Source organism: Amblyraja radiata, chromosome 6, assembly GCF_010909765.2.
Source record: "Amblyraja radiata isolate CabotCenter1 chromosome 6, sAmbRad1.1.pri, whole genome shotgun sequence".
Classification (NCBI taxonomy): Eukaryota; Metazoa; Chordata; class Chondrichthyes; order Rajiformes; family Rajidae; genus Amblyraja; species Amblyraja radiata.
The window spans coordinates 3,086,894-3,111,195 of NC_045961.1; the positions used below are offsets into that span (position 1 = coordinate 3,086,894).

Below are 24,302 nucleotides of genomic sequence, written 5' to 3' on the forward strand. Positions count from 1 at the left end.
CATCTTATACAACTGCAACGTAACCACCCAACTTCTATACTCAATACTCTGACTGATGAAGACCAAAGTGCCAAAAGCCTTTTTGACCACCTTATCTACCTGCGACTCCACCTTCAAGGAACCATGCACCTGTACTCCTAGATCCCTCTGCTCTACAACACTGTCCAGAGGCCGACCATTCACTGTGTAGGTCCTGTCCTTGTTCGACGTCCCAAAATGCAACACCTCACATTTCTCTGTTAAATTTCATCAACCATTCCTCTGCCCATCTAGCTAATCGATCAAGATCCTGCTGCAATCGTTCACAACCATCTTCACTATCTGCAAAACCACTAACTTCTGTATCATCAGCAAACTTGCTTATCTTGCCCTGTATGTTCTCATCCAAATCATTGATGTGGATGACAAACAGTAACAGGTCTATCACCAAACCCTGAGGCACACCATTAGTCACAGGCATCCAGTCTGAGAAGCAACCTTCCACCATTACCCTGGGGTGGAAGATTGCAACCTTCACGTGGTCCGCCCTGTTTCGACTAATGCAATCAACTAGACGTGCACAAACAGAAGATCAAATAGAACAAGTTGTCCTACAACTTTAAGCTGTGCATGCCACACGAAAGAAGAAGAACCATTACCCTTTGCTTCCTTCCATGGAGCCAATTTTCTATCCATTCAGCTATCTCTCCTTGGATCCCATGCGATCTAACCTTCCAGAGCAGCCTACCATGTCAAACACCTTACTAAAGTCCATGTATGCAACATCTACTGCTCTGCCCTCATCAACCTTTTTGGTCGCATCTTCAAAAAAATCAATCAGATTTGTGAGACACAACCTCCCACATACAAAACCATGCTGACTATTCCTAATCAGCCCTTGCCCATCCAAATGCCTGAATAACCTATCCCTCAGAATACTCTCCAGTAACTTACCAACTACAGATGTTAACCTCACCAGCCTATAGTTCCCAGCATTTTCCCTGCAGCTCTTCTTGAAAAGAGGCACAACATTTGCCACCCTCCAGTTTTCTGGCATCTCTCCTGTATTTAAGGACGACTCGTAAATTTCTACCAGTGCTCCCGCAATTTCCTTTCTAGTTTCCCACAATGTCCTCGGTTATAAAAATTATAAAAGGACCGGACAAGCTAGATGCAGGAAAAATGTTCCCAATGTTGGGCGAGTCCAGAACCAGGGGCCACAGTCTTGGAATAAAGGAGAGGCCAATTAAGATTGAGGTGAGAAAAAACGTTTTCACCCAGAGAGTTGTGAATTTGTGGAATTCCCTACCACAGAGGGCAGTGGAGGCCAAGTCACTGGATGGATTTAAGAGAGAGTTAGATAGAGCTCTAGGGGCTAGTGGTATCAAGGGATATGGGGAGAAGGCAGGAACAGGTTATTGATTGGGGACGATCAGCCATGATCACAATGAATGCCGGTGCTGGCTCGAATGGCCTCCTCCTGCACCTATTTTCTATGTTTCTATGTTTATATCAGATCAGGCCCTGGAGATTTGTCTACCTTCAAACACGACAGTACCTTCAGTACTTCTTCAACATTAACCCTGACTGCTCTTATGACACTTTCAGTGACTGCTCCAATTTCCTCCGTCCTACTGTCTTTCTCCTCGGTAAATACAGAGGAGAAATACTCATTTAGGACATTGCCCATCTCCTGTAGCTCCACACAGAGGTGACCACTTTGATTCCTGAGAGGTCCCACTCTTTCTCGAGTTATCCTTTTCCCCTTATGTATTTATAAAATATTTTAGGATTGTCCCTAATGCTACCCGCCAGAGCTATCTCCTGATCCCTTTTTGCCCTTCTGATTTCCTTTTTTAGTTTACCCCTTAGTTCCCCAAACTCCTCCAAAGATGCACTTGATCCCAGCTGCCTACTGATGCATCCCATGCATCCTTCTTGTTTTTGGATAACATCTCAATTTTTCTCGTCAGCCAAGCTTCCTTATGTTTTGCCTGGTTTGCCCTTCACTCTAACGGTGATGTACACATCCTGAGCTTTCTTCAGTATACCTTTAAAAACATCCCACATCCCCCTTTCCCCTCTAATAACTTGCTCCAGTCAACTTGAGCGAGACCTTCTCTCATACCCTCAAAGTTGGCCTTACCCCAGTTGAGCATTTTAACACGTGGACCCTCTTAGTCCCAATCCATAACTATCTTAAACCTAATCGAACTGTGGTCACTGGGCCCAAAAGACTCCTCCACACACACTTCATTAACTTGCCCTTCCCAATTTCCCAATACTAGATCCAGCGTTGCCCTCTCACGTGTGAGGGCCTCCACTTGATGCTTAAGAAAACTCTCCTGAACACTTTTGAGGAATTGCACCCAATCTAAACCCTTCATGCTTTGATTTTCCCAGTCGATATTGGGAAAGTTAAAATCCTCTACTACAACAACCTTATTTGACCTGCAGCTGTCTGCAATCTCCTGGCACATTTGTTCTTCTAATTCCCGTTGACTATTTTGGGGTCTGTAGTACACCCCCAACAATCCCTTTCTTGTTCCTCAGCTCCACCCATAGAACCTGACAAACTGTCCGTAGTCACCTCTGACCACAGCCGTGACATCCTCCTTAACCAACAATGCAACCCTCTCCTCTTTTTCCCTCACCCGTGTCTCTCCTGAAGCTCCTGTACCCCGGGAACATTGAGCTGCCAGTCCTGCCCCTCCCTTAACTAGGTTTCAGTCATGGCTACAATGTCCCAGTCGCTCGTACCTATCCACGCCCTAAGATCATCTGCCTTACCCGTCAGATCCCTTGCATTAAAATACTTGCAGTTTAAACCAACCCTCCTTCCTCGCTCTCCGCCTTTCACCTGCCTATTCTGTCCACTAACCTTTCCCACACCACCCTCCATAGCAACTTCTAGCCTCTCACGTGCCTCTGTCCTGTACGAGATCCCACCCCGCAACCAATCTAGTTTAAACCCTCCTGTGTAGCATTCGCAAACCTTCCCACTAGGATGTTGGTCCCCCTCCAGTTTAGGTGCAACCCGTCCCTTTTGTACAGGTCACCCCTGCCCCGGAAGAGATCCCAATGATCCAGAAACCTGAATCCCTGCTCCCTGCACCAACTCCTCAGCCACACATTCATTTCCCCTACATTCCAATTCTTACCTTCCCTAGCACGAGGTACTGGAAGCAATCCTGAGATCACTACCCTGCAGGTCCTGCTTTTCAGTCTTCTACCCAATTCCATAAGTTCTTGTTGCAGAACCTCCTTCCTCTCCTAACCTATATCATTTGTGCCAACATGCACAATGACCTCCAGCTGTTGCCACTGACTCTTGAGGATGCCATGCAGCTGCTCCGCGACATCCTGGATCCTGGCACCAGGGAGGTAACACACCATCCTGGAGTCTCACCTGCTGCTGCAGAATCTCCTGTCCGCACCTCTGACGATGGAGTCTCCCACCACTACGGCTCTGCCTGACGTCACTCTTCCCCGTTGAGCCTCAGCACCAATCTTGTCGTGTTGTCTGCTCCCAAGCGGGTGTACCTGTTTTCAGTAGGTACAGCCACCGGGGTCTCCTGCACTCCATGTTTACTCCTCTTTCTCACAATCTCCCACTTTCGCTCTTCCTGTAACCTTGGCGTGACAACCTCACTGTAGGTCTTGTCCAGGAAACTCTCGTTTTCCCGGATGGCCCTGAGGTCATCCAGCTGCTTCTCCAGTTCCCCAACACGTTTATTCAGGAGCTGCACCTGGACACAATTTCTACAGGTGTGGTTTGCAGAAGCTCCTGCCTTGTCCCTGACTTCCCACATCCTGCAGGAAACACACTGTACCAACTTGTCTGCCGTTTCTTCAGGGGACAAAAATCACATATTTCGATCAACTGTAGCCTCCTTGCCCCAGCGTCCTTGCCAAAGACTCTCGAGCCAAAGACTCACACTTTACTCACCACTTTACTCAGCATCATATAGTATAGGCATAGCTGTACACCACTTTACTCACCTCAACAAGGCCGCCCCACTACGCCTGTACTTATTTATCTGTTACCTAATCAACTACTTTAGGGCTAATTTGTAAATGACTCGAACCTGGGCCTTTGGCATTCTTTGTAAATCTTCTTTCCCTCTGACTCACATACTTCAGCCAATACTCGCTCTCACTGCTTCTGGTTGCTGCTTATTTCCGACCTTGACGGTAAACATCTCCTTTCAACTTTGCCCCTCATCTTAAAATTATGCTTTTAGTATTTGACATTTCCACCCCGAGAAAAAGGTTCTGACTGTCGACCTTATCTATGCCTCTCATCATTTTATATACTTCTATTTGCTCTCCCCTCAACCTCTGATGCGCCAGAGAAAATAATCTAAGTCTGTCCAATAATCTTAGCCTGTAGCTAATGCCCTCTAATAGAGGTATAGTTCTGGTAAACCCCCTTCTGCACCCTCTCCAAACGCTCCATATCCTTGTATTGGGGTGACCAGAACGGCACACAGTGCACCCAATGTGGCCTATAGAGCTGCATCATGACTTCCTGACTCTTGTACTCCAGTGCTGGAGTAACTCAGCGGGTCAGGCAGCATCTGTGGAGAACATGGATAGGTGACGTTTCACAGAGTGCTGGAGTAACTCAGCGGGCCAGGCAGCATCTCTGGAGAACATGGATAGGTGACGTTGCACAGAGTGCTGGAGTATCTCAGCGGGTCAGGCAGCATCTCTGGGGAACATGGATAGGTGACATTTCGTGTCGGCACCATTTTTCAAACAGATTTTTGGTGGGGGGGAGAAATCTAGAAGAGAGGAGGGGGTGGGACAAATCCTGACAAGTGATAGGTGGCGACAGATGAGGGGGGGGGGGGGGTTGTAAGTTAGAGGATTCAATGTTCCTACGGTAAGATTGTAAGCTGCCTAAGTGAAACTGGTGGCACAGCATCATATAGTATAGGCATAGCTGTACAGCACTAAAAAGGGCCCTTCAGCCCACCATGATCTTGCCAACCACATTGACGGACTTGGGTGATCTCCTTTGCCTGCATTTGTCCCATTTGCCTTTATTACTGTTTTGCATGTTATCCAACAGATCTGATCATTTTATACATAAACACACTCAAGTGTAGTCATACTCAAGTGGCATTTCCCTCTCAACTCTACCTGTCGATATACCAGCAGTTATATAGACAGGAAAGTGGTGCAGCGGATGGAGCTGCTGCCTTACAGCACTAGCGACCCAGGTTTGATCCTGACTACGGGTGCTGTTTGTATGGAGTTTGTGTCTTCTCCCGTGACTTGCGTGGGTTTTCTCCAGGATCTCCCCCACTACAAAGATGTAGGTTTGTAGGCTAATTGGCTTGGTATCATTGTAAATTGTCCCTAGTGTGTGTGGGATAGTATTGGTCTGCAGGGATTGTTGGTTGGCGGTTGATGTGGATTCAGTGGGCTGAAGGGCCTGTTTACGCGCTTTATCTCTAAACTAAACTAAATGCCAGCAGTTTCTGGTATCCACATATAGCTGCCCAATGGGCTGGCCTGTCTGTGACTCACTCCCTGCAGTAGTCGGTCAGGTGTTGAACGGACCTGCCCGCCTTCGATAGGCCCTGCGACTGGCCCACCTTATACCAAGCAACAGGGCAGGTGTTTCACAGCAGTGTCTCCCCCTGCAGGTGAGGAGAGCTTCATGGTGGGCGCATACCTGGAATCGGTGCAGAGCTGGAGGGCAGCCCTGTTGGAGGAGCGGGGCCGAGGTAAGTGGACAGCCTGCTCCCCGCCCTGGGGCTCAGGAAGAATGGTTGTTTCCAGCATGGGACACTCCCACTGAAACCCTCCTCTGCCCCAACCCCCTCCCCATCTGAGCTGGGACATTCCCACTAGAACCCTCTTCTCACCCCCAACCCACTCCCCATCTGCCTTGCTTCCCGTCTTGTTCCGTCTGTCTCTCCGCAAACATTTCCTGTATGTCAGCTGCAGCATTGGGCAGTCACAGAGTCATCCGCACGTAAATAGGCCCTTCGGCCCAATTCATCCATGCTGACCAAGATGCCCCATCTAAGCTAGTCCCATTTAACCACATTTTCCCCATATTCCGGTAAACCTTTCCAATCCATGTACCTGTCCAAATATCTTTTTAGTGTTGTTATAGTACCTGCCTCCTCCGGCAGCTTGATCCATAAACCCACTGACTTCTGTGTGAAAAAGTTGCCCCCCAGGTTCTTTTTAGTTTTTTCCCCCTTTCACCTTAAACCTGTGTCCTCTGGTTCTTGATTCCCCTATCCTGGATAAAAGACTGTGTATTCACTCCAAATGTTCCCCTCATGGTACACCTCTATAAGATGATCCTTCAGCCTCCTGCGCCAAGTCCTAGCCTGCTCAACCTCTCCCAATAGCTCAGGCCCTCGAGTCCTGGAAACATTCTCGTAAATCTTCCTTGCACTCTTTCCATTTTAACAGCATCCCTCCTACAGCAGGATGACCAAAACTGAACGAGTGTGACCTCTGCAATGCCTTGCACAACTGTAACATAACGTCCCAATTTCTACACTCAATACCCTGACTGATGAAGGCCGCCTTGACCTGTGACTACATTGCACCTGCATTCCTAGATCCCACTGCTCTACCACACTCCCTATCTACCTGTGACGCCACTTTCAGGGAAAGATGTACCTGTACTCCTAAATCTCCCAGTCTGAAGATGGACCTCGACACGAAACGTCACCCATTCCTTCTCTCCAGAGATGCTGCCTGTCCCGCTGAGTTACTCCAGCTCTTTGTGTCTATCTCCTAGATCCCTCTGCTCTACTACACCCCCGATCAACCCATGACTCCATTTTCAGGGAACTAGATACCTACTAGATCCCTCTATTCTACAGCAGTAATTGATGCGTTTCTATTGCAGAGGGCAGGAGACTGGTTTATCTGCAGACCAGGTACAGCCTGGCCATTCTCTACACACACCTCTACCTGTACAACCTGCGTGCTGCGCTGGACTTTGGGGAGCAGCTCGTAAAGCAGCTGCTAAGAGCGGAGCCGACAGACGACAGCGGAGCCCCAGGTGAGGCAGAGCGCTGGAGGCTGGCAGTGAGCTGCGCATTGCAGCATGCGGCATTGGTGGGGATATTCTGGACAGTGCGTGCACGGGTAGTTAATGTGTTGACAAGGGCATGTAGTGTAGGCACTAGAGGCAGTTAATGCATTCATTAGGGCATGTAGTGCATGCACTGGGGCTGGTAGTGCATGCACTGTGGCAGGCAGTGCATGCACTGGGGCAGGTAGTGTGCACTGGGGCAGTTATCAGGATGCAGCACCTTGGTTTGGGAACAGCTCCATCTAAGACCTACCTCACTTCCATTGACTCAATTTACACCTTATGCTGCCTCGGCAAGGCCAGCAGCATAATCAAGGACCAGTCGCACCCTGGCCACTCCCTCTTCTCCCCTCTCCCATCGGGCAAAAGGTACAGAAGTGTGAAAACGCACACCTCCAGATTCAGGGACAGTTTCTTCCCAGCTGCTATCAGGCAACTGAATCATCCTACCACAACTAGAGAGCAGTGCTGAACTACTATCTACCTCATTGGTGACCCTCGGACTATCTTTGACCGGAATTTACTGGCTTTACCTTGCACGAAACATTATTCCCTTATCCTGTGTCTGTACACTGAATGGGTCGATTCTAAACATGTATTGTCTTTCTGCTGACTGGTTAACACGCAACAAAAGCTTGTCACATGGCAATAAACTAAACTGAACTGAGTTAGTGTGTACATTTTAGGACAATTTGTACATTCAACTTGGGGACAAGTTTTCTGGTATGTTCTTGTGAACTGTTTGTTGCCTTCATTGTGCATGGTGTGGGGTGCTGGAGTCATAGAGTCTTTCAGTGTGGAAACAGGCCCTTCAGCCCAACTTGCCCACACCGGCCAACATGTCCCACCTACACTACTCCCACCTGCTTACATTTAATCCATATCCCTCCAAACCCATCCTATCCATATCCTGTCTAACTGTTTCTTGAATGTTGGGATAGTTCCTGCCTCCACTACCTCCTCTGGCAGCTTGTTCCAGACACCCACCACCCTTTGTGTGGAAAGGTTACTCCTCAGATTCCTATTAAATCTTTTCCCCTTCACCTTGAACCTATGTCCTCTGGTTCTCGATTCACCTACTCTGGGCAAGAGACTCTGTACATCTACCTGATCTATTCCTCTCATGATCTTATACACCTCTATAAGATCACACCGCATCCTCCTGCGCTCCAAGGAGTAGACTCCCAGCCTGCTCAACCACTCCCTATAGCTCAGACCAACCGCCTACTCAACCAATCCCTATTTAGTGTACACGTGGGGACGTTAATTCCCATGGTGCAGTATGTACACGTTCACATGGTGTGTGTGTGTGTGTGTGTGTGTGTGTGTGTGTGTGTGTGTGTGTGTGTGTGTGTGTGTGTGTGTGTCGGGTGGGGGGTTGTTCGTGGCTGGGTGGTGGTACCTATGTCGGCACGGCGGTTGTTCGTGGCTGGGCGGTGGTAACTGTGTCGGGCGGGGGGTTGTTCGTGGCTGGGCGGTGGTAACTGTGTCGGGCGGGGGGTTGTTCGTGGCTGGGCGGTGGTAACTGTCGGGCGGTTGTTCATGGCTGGGCGGTGGTAACTGTGTCGTCGGGGCGGTTGTTCGTGGCTGGGTGGTGGTAACTGTGTCGGGCGGGGGGTTGTTCGCGGCTGGGAGGTGGTAACTGTCGGGCGGGGGGTTGTTCGTGGCTGGGCGGTGGTAACTGTGTCGGGCGGGGGGTTGTTCGTGGCTGGGCCGTGGTAACTGTGTCGCCCGGGGGGTTGTTCGTGGCTGGGCCGTGGTAACTATATTGTGCCCGCTATGTTTCAGGGCTGGCGGTGGGACGGGCAGAGTCAGTGCTGCCGGACATCGAGGAAGGGGCGGTTCTGGCCGTTCTCCAGTCTCTGGCCCGATTCATGGCTCTGTACTTCACCAATCAGCCCCTGGCCATACCTCCACCGCACCACATCCACCTGATGCCACCCCTGCACTGCAGGCCCGGTAAGGAGCTGCCCCTGGGTGGATGGGGGTGTGTGTGTGTTCACTTTGACTGTGTAAGGGTGCACTGTACCCGTGATGTTCTTCAGTGTGTGCGTGCGTGTGTGCGTGTCTGTGCGTGTGTGCGTGTGTGCACTGTGCTGTTGTTCACTATGTGCTGACCCCATGTGTATGTGGGTAAGGGTGCCCTGTACCCGTGTTGTTGTTCCGTGTGTGTGTGCGCGCGTGTGTGCACTGTGCTATTGTTCACTATGTGCTGACCCCCTGTGCCCACTGCCCACGGCTGGCGTGCCATGCGTGGTGCCGGTGGATCGTGGCGGTGTGTTGCGCGCGTGTGTGTACGTGGTGTGCGTGTGTGCCTGTTTGTATGGTGTGCGTGTGTGCGCACATGTGCACACGTGTGTGTGTGCGTGGTGTGCTCGCGTGTGTGTGTCTGTGTGCACTGTGCTGTTGTTCACTTTGTGCTGACCCCCTGTGCCCACTGCCTACAGCTGGCGTGCCGCGAGTGGTGCCGGTGGATCGCGGCGGTGTGTTGCGGGCGGTTCGGGAGCAGGGTGTCTCTGAGTGCTGGAGCGTGGAGCGGACAGTGGAGCTGCTGCTGCTCGGCAGACTGCTCCCTGAGGCCACGTGGCTGGCTCGCAGCCTCGGCGACTGGAAGACGGCCGTGGTGATGGGCCTGGCCTTCCATCTGCACAGACGCCACCTTCCACAGCCTGCATGGTACGGCACACTCACCCCCGGCACACTCACCCCCGGCACACTCACCCCCGGCACACTCACCCCCGGCACACTCACCCCCGGCACACTCACCCCCCGCACACTCACCCCCGGCACACTCACCCCCGGCACACTCACCCCCGGCACACTCACCCCCGGCACACTCACCCCCGGCACACTCACCCCCGGCACACTCACCCCCGGCACACTCACCCCCGGCACACTCACCCCCGGCACACTCACCCCCGGCACACTCACCCCCGGCACACTCACCCCCGGCACACTCACCCCCGGCACACTCACCCCCGGCACACTCACCCCCGGCACACTCACCCCCGGCACACTCACCCCCGGCACACTCACCCCCGGCACACTCACCCCCGGCACACTCACCCCCGGCACACTCACCCCCGGCACACTCACACACAGCCTGCACACTCACAGCCGGCACACTCACCCGCCGGCACACTCACACCGACACACTCACCCCGGCACACTCACCCCCGTCACACTCACCCCCGGCACACTCACCCCCGGCACACTCACCCCAGGCACACTCACCCCAGGCACACTCACCCCCGGCACACTCACCCCCGGCACACTCACCCCCGGCACACTAACCTCCGGCACACTCATTCCCGGCACACTCACCGCCAACACACTCACTCCCGGCACACTCACCCCGACACACTCACCCCGACACACTCACCCTGACACACTCACCCTGACACACTCACCCCCGGCACAATAAATAATATGCAACAGGTGCAGGAGTAGGCCATTCGGCCCCTCGAGCCAGCACCGCCATTCAATGTGATCATGGCTGATCATCCACATTCAGTACCCCTTTCCAGCCTTCTCCCCATATCCCCTGACTCCGCTATCTTTAAGAGCTCTATCTAACTCTCTCTTGAAAGCATCCAGAGAACCAGCCTCCACTGCCCTCTGAGGCAGAGAATTCCACACTGACAACTCTCTGTGTGAAAAAGTTTATCCTCGTCTCTGTTCTAAATGGCTTACCCCTTATTTTTAAACTGTGGCCCCTGGTTCTGGACTACCCGAACATCGGGAACATGTTTCCTGCTTCTAGCATGTCCAAACCCTTAATAATCTTACATGTTTCAATAAGATATCCTCTCATCCTTCTAAATTCCAGAGTACACAAACCCAGCCGCTCCATTCTATCAACATATGACAGTCCCGCCATCCCGGGAATTAACCTGGTGAACCTACGCTGCACTCCATCAATAGCAAGAATGTCCTTCCTCAAATTGGGAGACCAAAAGTGCACACAATACTCCAGGTGTGGTCTCACTAGGGCCCTTCTTCTTCTTGCGTCTGGCGTGCACAGCCTAAAGTTGTGGGACAACTTGTTCTATTTGATCTTATTTGATTGTGCACGCCAGGTTGATTGCTTTCGTCGAAACAGGGCGGACCACGTGAAGGTTGCAATCTTCCACCCCACTAGGGCCCTGTAAAACTGCAGAAGGTCCTCTTTGCTCCTATACTCAACTCCTCTTGTTATGAAGGCCAACGTACCTTTTGCTTTCTTCACTAGCTGCTGTACCTGCATGCTTACATTCAGTGACTGATGAACAAGGACCCCCAGATCCCGTTGTACTACCCCTTTTCCCAATTTAACTCCATTTAGATAATAATCTGCCTTCCTGTTTTTGCTACCAAAGTGGATAACCTCACATTTATCAACATTAAACTGCATCTGCCATGCATCTACCCACTCCCCCAACCTGTCCGTCACCTTGCATCCTCATGGCATCCTCTTCACAGTTCACACTGCCACCCAGCTTTGTGTCATCTGTAAATTTGCTAATGTTACTCTTAATTCCTTCATCTAAATCATTAATGTATATTGTAAATAGCTGCGGTTCCAGCACCAAGCCTTGCGGTACCCCACTAGTCACTGCCTGACATTCTGAAAGGGACCCGTTAATCCCTACTCTTTGTTTCCTGTCTGCCAATCAATTTTCTATCCATGTCAGCACCCTGCCCCCAATACCATGTGCTCTAATTTTGCCGACTAATCTCCCATGTGGGACCTTATCAGATGCTTTCTGAAAGTCCAGGTACACTACATCTACTGGCTCTCCCTTGTCCATTTTCCTAGTTACATCCTCAAAAAATTCCAGAAGATTAGTCATGCATGATTTCCCCTTCGTAAATCCATGCTGACTCGGACCGATCCTGCTACTGCTATCCAAATGTGTCGCTATTTCATCTTTTATAATTGACTCCAGCAACTTCCCCACCACCGGTCAGGCTAACTGGTCTATAATATAAGTGAGGAAGCAGCTGATTGGTGGAAGCGGACTAGAGGCAACAGCTGATTGGGAGTCAGATCCCTGCTGACTTCTTCCAGCACTTTGTATTGTATTGTATTGTACTTTGTATTGTATCCAGGATAAGGGGGGAGAATGAGGGCCAGGGCAGTTTACTGCTCTGGATGTCAGATGTGGGAGGTCATGGCGTCTGATAGCTTTCCAGACGTCCACATCTGCGCCAGGTGCGTCGAGATGGGGCTCCTAAGGGACCGTGTTAGGAACCTGGAGCAGCAGCTCGATGACGTCTGTCTGGTCAGGGAGAGTGAGGAGGTCATAGAGAGGAGAGATAGGGAGGTGGTCACTCCAAGACCACGGGAGACAGACAAGTGGGTCACTGTTAGGAAGGGCAAGGGGCACAGGCAGGGACAAGTGAGTACCCCGGTGGCTGTACACCTTGAAAATAAGTACTCATTTTGAGTACGGTTGGGGCGGACAGCCTACCTGGGGGTAGCGACAGCGGCCGGGCCTCCGGCACAGAGACCGGCCCTGTTGCTCAGAAAGGTAGGGAAGAGAAGAAGTGGGCAATAGTAATAGGGGACTCTATAGTTAGGGGGTCGGATAGGCGATTTTGTGGACGCAGTCAGGAGACCCGGATGGTAGTTTGCCTCCATAGTGCCAGGGTCTGGGATGTGTCTGAACGCGTCCAAGATATACTGAAATCGGAGGGCGAGGAGCCTGAGGTCGTGGTACATATAGGTACCAATGACATAGGTAGAAAAAGAGAAAGGAGAATTTAGGGAGTTGGGAGGAGAGTTAAGGAGAAGGACCAAAAAAGTAACAATCTCAGGATTACTGCCTGTGCCACGCGACAGTGAGAGTAGGAATGGAATGAGGTGGAGGATAAATGCATGGCTGAGGGACTGGTGCAGTGGGCAGGGATTCAAGTTTCTGAATCATTGGGACCTCTTTTGGGGAAGGTGTGACCTGTACAGAAAGGACGGGTTGCACTTGAACCCGAGGGGGACCAATATCCTGGCGGGAAGATTTGCAAAGGCTACTGGGGAGACTAAACTAGAACGGTTGGGGGGAGGGGCTCAAATAGAGAAAGCTAGTAGACAGTGTGTGAGGCAGGAGGCAGAGAAGGGAAGCACTCGGACCCAAAATGTAAGGGAGAAAGAAGAAAAAGATAATAAACAGAGAATAAGAGGTGGTGGGTTTCTTAAATGTGTATATTTTAATACTAGGAGCATTGTAAGAAAGGTGGATGAGCTTAGAGCCTGGATTGACACCTGGAAGTATGATGTTGTGGCGATCAGTGAAACATGGTTGCAGGAGGGCTGTGATTGGAAACTAAATATTCCAGGATTTCGTTGCTTCAGGTGTGATAGAATTGGAGGGGCAAGAGGTGGAGGTGTTGCATTGCTTGTCAGGGAAGATATCCAGCAGTGCTTTGGCAGGATAGATTAGAGGGCTCGTCTAGGGAGGCTATTTGGGTGGAACTGAGAAATGGGAAAGGTGTAGCAACACATAGGGGTGTATTATAGGCCGCCTAATGGTGAGCGAGAATTGAAAGAGCAAATATGTGAGGAGATAGCAGATATTAGTAGTAAGCACAAGGTAGTGATTGTGGGAGATTTCAATTTTCCACACATAGACTGGGAAACACATTCTGTAAATGGGCTGGATGGTTTGGAGTTTGTAAAATGTGTGCAGGATAGTTTTTTGCAGCAATACATAGAGGTACCTACTAGAGAAGGGGCAGTGCTGGACCTCCTGTTAGGAAATGAGACGGGTCAGGTGGCGGAGGTATGTGTTGGGGAGCACTTTGGGTCCAGTGATCACAATACCATTAGTTTCAATATAATTATGGGGAGGGTCAGAACTGGACCTATGGTTGAGATTTTTGATTGGAGAAAGGCTAACTTTGAGGAGATGCGAAAGGATTTAAAAGGAGTGAATTGGGACATTTTGTTTTATGGGAAGGATGTAGAAGAGAAATGGACATTTAAAGGGGAAATTCTAAGAGTACAGAATCTTTATGTCCTTGTTCGGTTGAAAGGAAATAGTAAAAATTGGAAAGAGCCATGGTTTTCAAGGGAAATTGGACACGGTTCGGAAAAAGAGAGAGATCTACAATAATTATAGGCATCATGGAGTAAATTAGGTGCTTGAGGAGTATAAAGAATGTAAAAATAATCTTAAGAAAGAAATTAGAAAAGCTAAAAGAAGATTTGCTTTGGCAAGTAAGGTGAAAGTAAATCCAAAGGGTTCCTACAGCTATATTAATAGCAAAAGGATAACGAGGGATAAAATTGGTCCATTAGAGAGTCAGAGTGGACAGCTATCTGCAGAACCAAAAGAGATGGGGGAGATATTGAACAATTTATTTTCTTCGGTATTCATCAAGGAGACGGATATTGAATTATGTGAGGTAAGGGAAACAAGTAGAGTAGCTATGGAAACTATGAGATTCAAAGAAGAGGAAGTACTGACACTTTTGAAAAATATAAAAGTGGATAAGTCTCCAGGTTCTGACAGGATATTCCCTAGGACATTGAGGGAAGTTAATGTAGAAATAGCAGGGGCTATGACAGGAATATTTCAAATGTCATTAGAAACGGTAATAGTGCCGGAGGATTGGCGTACTGCGCATGTTGTTCCATTGTTTAAAAAGGATTCTAAGAGTAAACCTAGCAATTATAGACCTGTTAGTTTGACGTCAGTGGTGGGCAAATTAATGGAAAGGATACTTAGAAATAATATATATAAGCATCTGGATAAACAGGGTCTGATTAGGAACAGTCAACATGGATTTGTGCCGAAGGTCATGTTTGACTAATCTTCTTGAATTTTTTGAAGAGGTTACTGTGGAAATTTATGAGGGTAAAGCAGTGGATGTTGTCTATATGGACTTCAGTAAGGCCTTTGACAAGGTTCCTCATGGAAGGTTGGTTAAGAAGGTTCAATTGTTGGGTATTAATGGTGGAGTAGCAAGATGGATTCAACAGTGGCTGAATGGGAGATGCCAGAGAGTAATGGTGGATGGCTGTTTGTCAGGTTGGAGGCCGGTGACTAGTGAGGTGCCTCAGGGATCTGTGTTGGGTCCACTGTTGTTTGTCATGTACATCAATGATCTGTATGATGGTGTGGTCAATTGGATTAGTAAGTTTGCAGATGATACTAAGATAGGTGGTGTTGTGGATAATGAAGTAGATTTTCAAAGTCTACAGAGAGATTTAGGCCATTTGGAAGAGTGGGCTGTAAGATGGCAGATGGAGTTTAATGCTGACAAGTGTGAGGTGCTACATCTTGGCAGGACAAATCAAAATAGGACGTACATGGTAAATGGTAGCGAATTGAGGAATGCAGTTGAACAGGGGGATCTAGGAATAGGTAGATGGGACTAGGGGAAAATAAGTGTTCGGCACGGACTTTAAGGGCCGAGATGTCCTGTTTTCCGTGCTGTAATTGTCATATGGTTATATGGTTATAATGCCCTGTTTTCTCTCTCCCGTCTTTCTTAAAAAGTGGGATAACATTAGCTACCCTACAATCCACAGGAACTGATACTGAGTCTATAGAACATTGGAAAATTATCACCAATGCGTCTACAATTTCTAGAGCCACTTCCTTAAGTACCCTGGGATGCAGACCATCAGGCCCTGGGGATTTATCAGCCTTCAGTCCCATCAGTCTACCCAACACTATTTCCTGTCTAATGTGAATTTTCTTCAATTCCTCCGTCACCCCGGATCCTCTGGCCACTAGTAATCAGGAGGATGGTTTGTGTCGTCCTTAGTGAAGACGGATCCAAAGTACCTGTTCAACTCATCTGCCATTTCCATGTTCCCCATAATAAAGTCACCTTTTTCCGTCTTCAAGGGTCCAACTGGTCATAACTAATTTTTTCTTCTTCACTTACCTAAAGAAGCTTTTACGATCCTCCTTTATATTCCTGGCCAGCTTACCTTCGTACCTCATCTTTTCTCCCCGTATTGTCTTTTTAGTTATCTTCTGTTTCTCTTTAATAGTTGCCCAATCCTCTGGCTTCCCACTCATCTTTGCTACGTTGTATTTCTTCTCTTTTATTTTTATACTGTCCCTGACGTCCCTTGTCAGCCACGGTCGCCCCTTACCCCCCTTCAAATCTTTCTTCCTCTTTGGAATGAACTGATCCTGCACCTTCTGTATTATTCCTAGAAATAGCTACTATTGTTGTTCCACTGTCATCCCTGCTAGGGTATCTTTCCAGTCAACTTTGGCCAGCTCCTCCCTCATGGCTCCATAGTCCCCTTTATTCAACAGTAATACTGACACCTCCGATTTACCCTTCTCCCTCTCCAATTGTAGATTAAAACTTATCATATTTGGGTCACTGCCTCCTAATGGCTCCTTCACCTCGAGTTCCCTGATCAAATCCAGTTCATTCCACAGCACTAAATCCACAATTGCCTTCTCCCTGGTGGGCTCTAGTACAAGCTGCTCTAAGAATCCATCACGAAGGCACTCCACAACCTCCCTTTCTTGGGGTCCAGTACCAACCAGATTTACCCAGTCTACCTGCATGTTGAAATCTCCCATAACAACCGTAGCATTACCTTTACGACATGCCAATCATTCAACTCCTGATTCAACTTGCACCCTATATCCAGGCTACTGTTTGGGGGCCTGTAGATAAGTCCCATTAGGGTCTTTTTACCCTTACAATTCCTTAGTTCTATCCATACTGACTCCACATCTCCTGTTTCAATGTCACCCCTTGCAAGGGACTGAATTTCATTCCTCACCAACAGAACTACCCCACCCCCTCTGCCCACCTGTCTGTCTTTTCGATAGGACGTATACCCTTGAATATTCAGTTCCCAGCCCTGGCCCTCTTGCAGCCATGTCTCTGTAACTCCCACAACATCATACTTGCCAATTTCTAACTGAGTCTCAAGCTCATCCACTTTATTTCTTATACTTTCATACAACACATACGCGCTTTCATATACAACATTTCCTCCCCTCTCACGCCGGTTACTATTGGCCCTGACCTTACTCTTTTATCGTTTCTCGAACTTTCCTTCCCATTAATTCGGGAGTCTTTTGTAACTTTTCCTGTACTCACTTCCCCTTTAACTCCATCTTTATACACGAAAATTTATCAATCCAGTGTGCCACACCCCGCATACTCACACCCACTCCCAGCACACTCACGCCCGTCACACTCACACCCAACACACTCACACCCGGCACACTCACACCCGACACACCCACACCCGGCACACTCACACACAGCCTGCACACCCACACCCGGCACACTCACATCCGGCAGACTCACACACAGCCTGCACACTCACACCCGGCACACTCACACACAGCCTGCACAGTCACACCCGGCACACTCACACCCGACACACTCACACCCGGCAGACCTACACCCGGCACAGTCATGCCCGACACACCCACACCCGGCACACTCACAACCGACACACCCACACCCGACACACTCACACCCGGCACACCCACACCCGACACACTCACACCCGGCACACTCACACCCGACACACCCACACCCGGCACACTCACACCCGGCACAGTCACGCCCGACACACCCACACCCAACACACTCACACCCGGCACAGTCACGCCCGACACACCCACACCCGACACACTCACACCCGACACACTCACACCCGGCACAGTCACGCCCGACACACCCACACCCAACACACCCACACCCGACACACTCACACCCGGCACACTCACACCCGACGCACTCACACCCGGCACACCCACACCCGGCACACCACACACTCACACCCCACACACACACCCACACCCGGCACACTCACACCGGCACACTCACACCCGGCACACTCACACACAGCCGGCACACCCACACCCGGCACACTCACACACGCACACTCACACTCACACACACTCACACACACTCACACACATTGGCACACTCACACCCGGCACACTCACACACATTGGCACACTCACACCCGGCACACTCACACACAGCCTGCACACTCACACCCGGCATATATTCACACCTGCACACTCACACATTGGCACACTCACACCCGGCACACTCACCAAACCATCTGCAGCACCACAGTGAGAACAGAGACACAGGAAGCCTTCTTGGGGCACCTGGCGATGGCCATAGTTATCAGACGAGGTTTAGTCGGACATTTCAAGGACATTTGGACAAGCGCATGGATAGGAGAGGTTTAGAGGGGTGTGGGTGAAACGTGGACAGGTGCGACGTGGGGCATGTTGGTCGGTGTGGGCAGCTTGGGCTGAAGTAATTCCTGGACCTATAGGGGTAGTGGACGATGGGCAAATACAGTCAGTGAGGGGAGGGTTGGGGATGGGAGACAGCAATAGGTGGTTGGTAGTCAGAGGCAGACAGACAAAAAACCTTTTAAAATGGCAGCTGCATGAGGGGAGGGTGGAGACCATCGGAAGAGTGATAAGTAGGAGCATGAAAGCTGTTGGTGGTGGAAGCTGATAAATCAGGAAGATGAGCAGGAATCATTAAGGAGAGGCGAAGGGCGGATGCAAGCAGATGGGGAAATGGATCTAGTGGGTGAAATGTATTGGTCATACGTGGAAGGAACCAGGAAGGGAAGGGACATGAAAACTGGGGGAGAAGATGGAGTGGGGAGTAATTATAGAGCACGGTGGCACAGCAGTAGAGTTACTGCTTCACAGTGTCAGAGACCCGGGTTTGATCCCGACCACGGGTACTGTCTGTACGGAGTTTGTACCTTCTCCTCGTGACCGCAAAGCAGTGAACAGTTCAGCAGGGTGGCTGTGACAGCCATGTTTGTGTGTTTGCTCTAGCTTGAGATGGCTCCAGCTGCCCAGGGAGCTGCACCCACGCCGGATCTTCCAGGAAAAGCTGCGGGCACTGCTAGGCCAAGTGCCGCCGGCTCCCGCCACTGAGCACACTCACACCAAGCTGCTGACCGGTGAGCTGAGCGCAGGATCGATGTGTGGATTTAAAAGTATTGTATATGAATGCGCGAAGTATAAGAAGTAAAGTAGATGAGCTTGAGGCTCAGTTAGAGGTTGGTAGATATCACATTGTGGGGATTACTGAGACGTGGCTGCAGGAGGATCGGGCCTGGGAACTTAATATTCAGGGTTATACATCCTATAGAAAGGACAGGCAGGTGGGCAGAGGAGGGGGGGTAGCTCTGCTGGTGAAGGATGGAATTCAGTCCCTTGCGAAGGAAGACATAGGGACTGACGAGGTCGAGTCACTGTGGAATGAGTTGAGGAATTGCAAAGGCAAGAAGACACTAATTGGTGTTATGTACAGACCACCAAATAGTAGCCCGGATGTAGGGTGTAAGTTGCAGCAGGAGTTAAAACCTGCATGTAACAAAGGTAATGCCACTGTGGTGATGGGGCATTTCAATATGCAGGTAGACTGGGAAAATCAGGTTGGTTCAGGACCCCAAGAAAGAGAGTTTGTAGAATGCCTCCGAGATGGATTCTTAGAGCAGCTTGTAATGGAGCCGGCCAGAGAAAAGGCAATTCTGGATTTAGTGTTGTCCAATGAACCAGATATGATAAGAGAACTCGATGTAAAGGAACCGCTTGGAGGTAGTGATCATAATATGATTAGTTTTAATCTGCAATTTGAGAAGGAGAATGTTAAATTGGAAGTGACAGTGATGCAGTTGAACAAAGGGGACTATGAAGGCATGAGAGAGGAGCTGGCCAAGGTAGACTGGCAAGGGATCCTAGCAGGAATGACGGTGGAACAGCAATGGCAGGAATTTCTGGGCATAATCGAGAAGACGCTTCCTAATAGGAATAAAGATTCTAAGGGGAGTAGGAGGCAACCGTGGCTGAGAAGACAAGTTAGGGATAGAATAAAACTAAAAGAAAAGATGTATAACACAGCAAAGAGTAGCCGGAAGCCAGAGGATTGGGAACTTTCATAGGACAACAGAAGGAAACAAAACGGGCAATACGGGCTGAAAAGATGACGTATGAAGGGAAGCTGGCCAGGAATATAAAGAAGGACAGTAAAAGCTTCTTTAGATATGTTAAGGGAAAAAGAGTAGCAAAGTCAAATGTGGGTCCCTTGAAGGCAGACACGGGTGAAATTATTATGGGCAACAAGGAAATGGCAGAAGAGTTGAATAGGTACTACGGATCTGTCTTCACTAAGGAAGACACAAACAATCTCCCAGATGTACTGGAGGACAGAGGATCTAAGGGGGTAGAGGAACTGAAAGAAATTTTCATTAGGCGAGAAATAGTATTGGGTAGGCTAATGGGACTGAAGGATGATAAATCCCCTGGGCCTGATGGTCAGCATCCCAGGGTCCTCAGGGAGGTGGCTCTAGAAATACTGGACACATTGGTGATCAATTTCCAATGTTCAATAGATTCAGGATCAGTTCCTGTGGATTGGAGGATAGCTAATGTTATCCCACTTTTCAAGAAAGGAGCGAGAGAGAAAACGGGGAATTACAGACCAGTTAGCCTGACCGGTGGTGGGAAAGATGCTGGAGTCAATTATTAAAGAGGTAATAATGGGGCATTTGGATAGCAGTAAAATGATTAGTCCAAGTCAACATGGATTTATGAAAGGGAAATCATGCTTGACTAATCTTCTGGAATTTTTTGAGGATGTGACAAGTAAAATGGATGAAGGGGTGCCAGTGGATGTAGTGTATCTAGACTTTCAGAAAGCCTTTGATAAGGTCCCGCACGGGAGACTGGTGACTAAAATTAGAGCACATGGTATTGGGGGTAGGGTGTTGACATGGATAGAAAATTGGTTGGCAGATCGGAAGCAAAGAGTAGGAGTGAACGGGCCCGTTTCAGAATGGCAGGCAGTGGCGAGTGGAGTGCCGCAAGGTTCGGTGTTGGGGCTGCAACTGGTTACCATATATATTAATGATTTGGAAGAGGGAATTAGGAGCAACACTAGCAAGTTTGCGGATGACACAAAGCTGGGTGGCAGTGTGAACTGTGAAGAAGATGTTAGGAGGTTGCAGGGTGACCAGGACAGGTTGAGTGAGTGGGCAGATGCACGGCAGATGCAGTATAATATAGATAAATGTGAGGTTATCCACTTTGGCGGCAAAAACAAGGGGGCAGATTATTATCTCAATGGGGTTAGGTTAGGTATGGGGGAGGTGCAGCGAGACCTGGGCGTCCTTGTACACCGGTCACTGAAAGTTGGCTTACAGGTACAGCAGGCAGTGAAGAAAGCTAATGGAATGTTGGCCTTCATAACAAGAGGATTTCATTTATAGGAGTAAAGAGGTTCTTCTGCAGTTGTATAGGGCTCTGGTGAGACCACATCTAGAGTATTGTGTACAGTTTTGGTCTCCTAATTTGAGGAAGGACATCCTTGTGATTGAGGCAGTGCAGCGTAGGTTCACGAGATCGATCCCTGGGATGGCGGGACTGTCATATGATGAAAGATTGAAAAGACTAGGCTTGTATTCACTGGAGTTTAGAAGGATGAGGGGGTATCTTATAGAATCATATAAAATTATAAAAAGACTGGACAAGCTAGATGCAGGAAAAATGTTCCAAATGTTGGGCGAGCTCAGAACCAGGGACCACAGTCTTAGAATAAAGGGGAGGTCATTTAAGACTGAGGTGAGAAAAAACTTTTTCACCCAGACTTTTGTGAATTTATGGAATTTCCTGCCACAGAGGGCAGTGGAGGCCAAGTCACTGGATGGATTTAAGAGAGTTAGATAGAGCTCTAGGGGCTAGTGGAGTCAAGGGATATGGGGAGAAGGCAGGCACGAGTTATTGACAGGGGACGATCAGCCATGATCACAATGAATGGCGGCGCTGGCTCGAAGGGCCGAATGGCCTCCTCCTGCACCTATTTTCTATGTTTCTATTTTTCTATGTCTCCCACCCTCACACCACTGCCTACCGCAGCAAGGGGGCGCACTCTGTAAGTAACAGACCAGTCCTGTCCTGAGCAGGTTCTGTGGGAGGCTGAGGCAGTGGGCAAGGGTTCAGTGGGGGGCTGAGGCGGTGTGGTGGGTAGCGTGTGTGGCCGTATCTCAGTGTGTTGCTTGAGCGCTACCCAGGAAAGTCCCTGCACCCTGGGAGAGGAGGCAGTGGGTGGGGGGGAGAGAGGGTGAGGGGAGAGAGTTGGTGAGGAGAGAGAGTGGGTGAGGGGGAGAGTGGGTGAGGGGGAGAGTGGGTGAGGGGGAGAGTGGGTGAGGGGGTGAGGGGGAGAGTGGGTGAGGGGAGAGTGGGAGGGGGAGAGTGGGTGAGGGGGGAGAGTGGTGGGTGAGGGGGGGTGAGGGGGTGAGAGTGGGTGAGGGGTGAGGGGGTGAGGGGGTGGTTGAGAGGGGAGAGTGGGTGAGGGGGGTGAGGTGCGGGGGAGAGGTGGGTGGGGGGGAGTGCAGGTGGCGTGAGTGAGGAGGCTGGGCGGTGTCTGCATGTCCCGCGTGACTGCAGTATGATTGCCGGTCCCGGTGTGCCGGAGGAGTGACGGTGACCTCTGTCTCCCCCTGCAGATGCCGTGGAGGAGGAGGATGTGGACCTGATGTGCCAACGGGTGCAGGAGATGCTGAAGGCTGCGGTGATGGCCGACACAGACGTGCTGACAGACAGCCTGCAGCTGCTGATGCAGACGGCACAGGAGCTGGCCGCTGGGCTGCCCGGCCTGGTGCCTGGAGGCCTCTACCTGCCCGCCCCTCCCCTCTACTGCCCGCAGCCCAACACACAGAGTCAGGTGAGGCAGAGCGCGGGCAGAATCTGAGTCTACCCCCGCCTGAGGCCTCTCAGCACTGCTCAATACAGTGACTGGGGGAAACAATGAACTGCAGGTTATACCAGAGATAGACACAGAGTGCTGGAGTAACTCAGCGGGTCAGGCAGCATCTGTGGAGAACATGGATAGATAACGTTTCACAGAGTGCTGGAGTAACTCAGCGGGTCAGGCAGCATCTGTGGAGAATGTGGATAGGTGACGTTTCACAGAGTGCTGGAGTAACTCAGTGGGCCAGGCAGCATCTGTGGAGAACATGGATAGATAACGTTTCACAGAGTGCTGGAGTAACTCAGCGGGTCAGGCAGCATCTGTGGAGAATGTGGATAGGTGACGTTTCAGGCCATAAAGCTTCCAAACGGGTCACCATTGTGGGTGGCACGGTGGCGCGGCGGTAGAGTTGCTGCCTCACAGTGCCAGAGACCCGGGTTCAATCCTGGTTGCGGGTGTTGCCTGTACAGAGTTTGTACCTTCTCCCCGTTACCTGTGTGGGTTTTCTTCGGGATTTCTGGTTTCCTCCCACACTCCAAAGACGTACAGGTTTGTAGGTTAATTGGCTTGGTATAAATATAAATTGCCCCCAGTGTGTGGGGATCGATGGCCAGCACGGACTCGGTGGGCCAAAGGGCCTGTTTCTGTTCTGTATCTCTAAATTGGACCAATCTAAACAGTGAAAGACACAAAAAGCTGAAACAATGCCTATCCATGTTCTCCAGAGATGCTGCCTGATCTGCTGAGTTACTCTAGGTCTCTGTGTCTTTATATACATGTCCGCCACCACATTTCTGGCAACTAGTGGTGTGGCACCTCCTTTAATCCGGACTAAATTATGAGGACGCACATTAAATCTCCCCGGAAAACCCTCCCGAAAATGTGGCGGCCAGGCCGGGTGAGGCGGCCGATCTCAACGTCATCGGGACAAATCTGCTCCCTGCAGCCAGGGCTCTGGTACTCCAGCCTGGCCCGCCAAGGCCATGATCTCTGTTGGTCCGGCAAAGATGATAACACGGCATTGTTCTGGAACCAAGGGTTCTGCACTTTCATCACAGTTACAATATTTTTGAAGTATTAATATTGTTTCACAATATAAAAGTATAGTCATTTCACAATATCGTTTATACTAGTTTGACGATATCTTGATCTTTTTTTCAAACAAGGTAAATCAGTCCAGGAATGAAGTACTGTAAAACCTCAGGCCGTCCAACCAGGACACCCCCGGTCTTGGACTCCCCCGGACAGCCCTCTTTATTTCTAACAGTCCCAACATTTCCACTCCCCTTCCAATCTCCCCCCCCCATGAACATACAGCCCTCCCTCCGCTCACACTGCAGCAACCCTGACATTATAATCAAACCCGCTGACAAGGGAGGTGCCGTGGTCGTCTGGTGAGCTGACCTCTACCACGCTAAGGTCAGGCGACAACTCTCAGACACCTCCTCCTGCTTACCCTTGGAGCATGGCCCCACAAATGAGCACAGGCCATAATCTCACACATTATGAAGAAGGTCTGAAGAAAGGTCTCGACCCG

At 50.0% G+C, this 24,302-nt stretch overlaps 1 protein-coding gene across 1 annotated transcript in view; it reads left to right on the forward strand.

Annotated features, from left to right (window-relative positions):
• The window catches only part of LOC116974676 (ciliogenesis and planar polarity effector 1-like), a 105,963-nt gene that overhangs the window by 48,523 nt on the left and 33,138 nt on the right, over nucleotides 1–24,302 (forward strand). Inside the window, exons 16-21 of the mRNA XM_033023393.1 lie at nucleotides 5,637–5,717; nucleotides 6,866–7,021; nucleotides 8,843–9,013; nucleotides 9,502–9,730; nucleotides 18,847–18,974; nucleotides 22,521–22,738. Of these exons, the coding sequence (XP_032879284.1) occupies nucleotides 5,637–5,717; nucleotides 6,866–7,021; nucleotides 8,843–9,013; nucleotides 9,502–9,730; nucleotides 18,847–18,974; nucleotides 22,521–22,738 (983 nt within the window). The remainder of the gene's footprint in view (nucleotides 1–5,636; nucleotides 5,718–6,865; nucleotides 7,022–8,842; nucleotides 9,014–9,501; nucleotides 9,731–18,846; nucleotides 18,975–22,520; nucleotides 22,739–24,302) is intronic.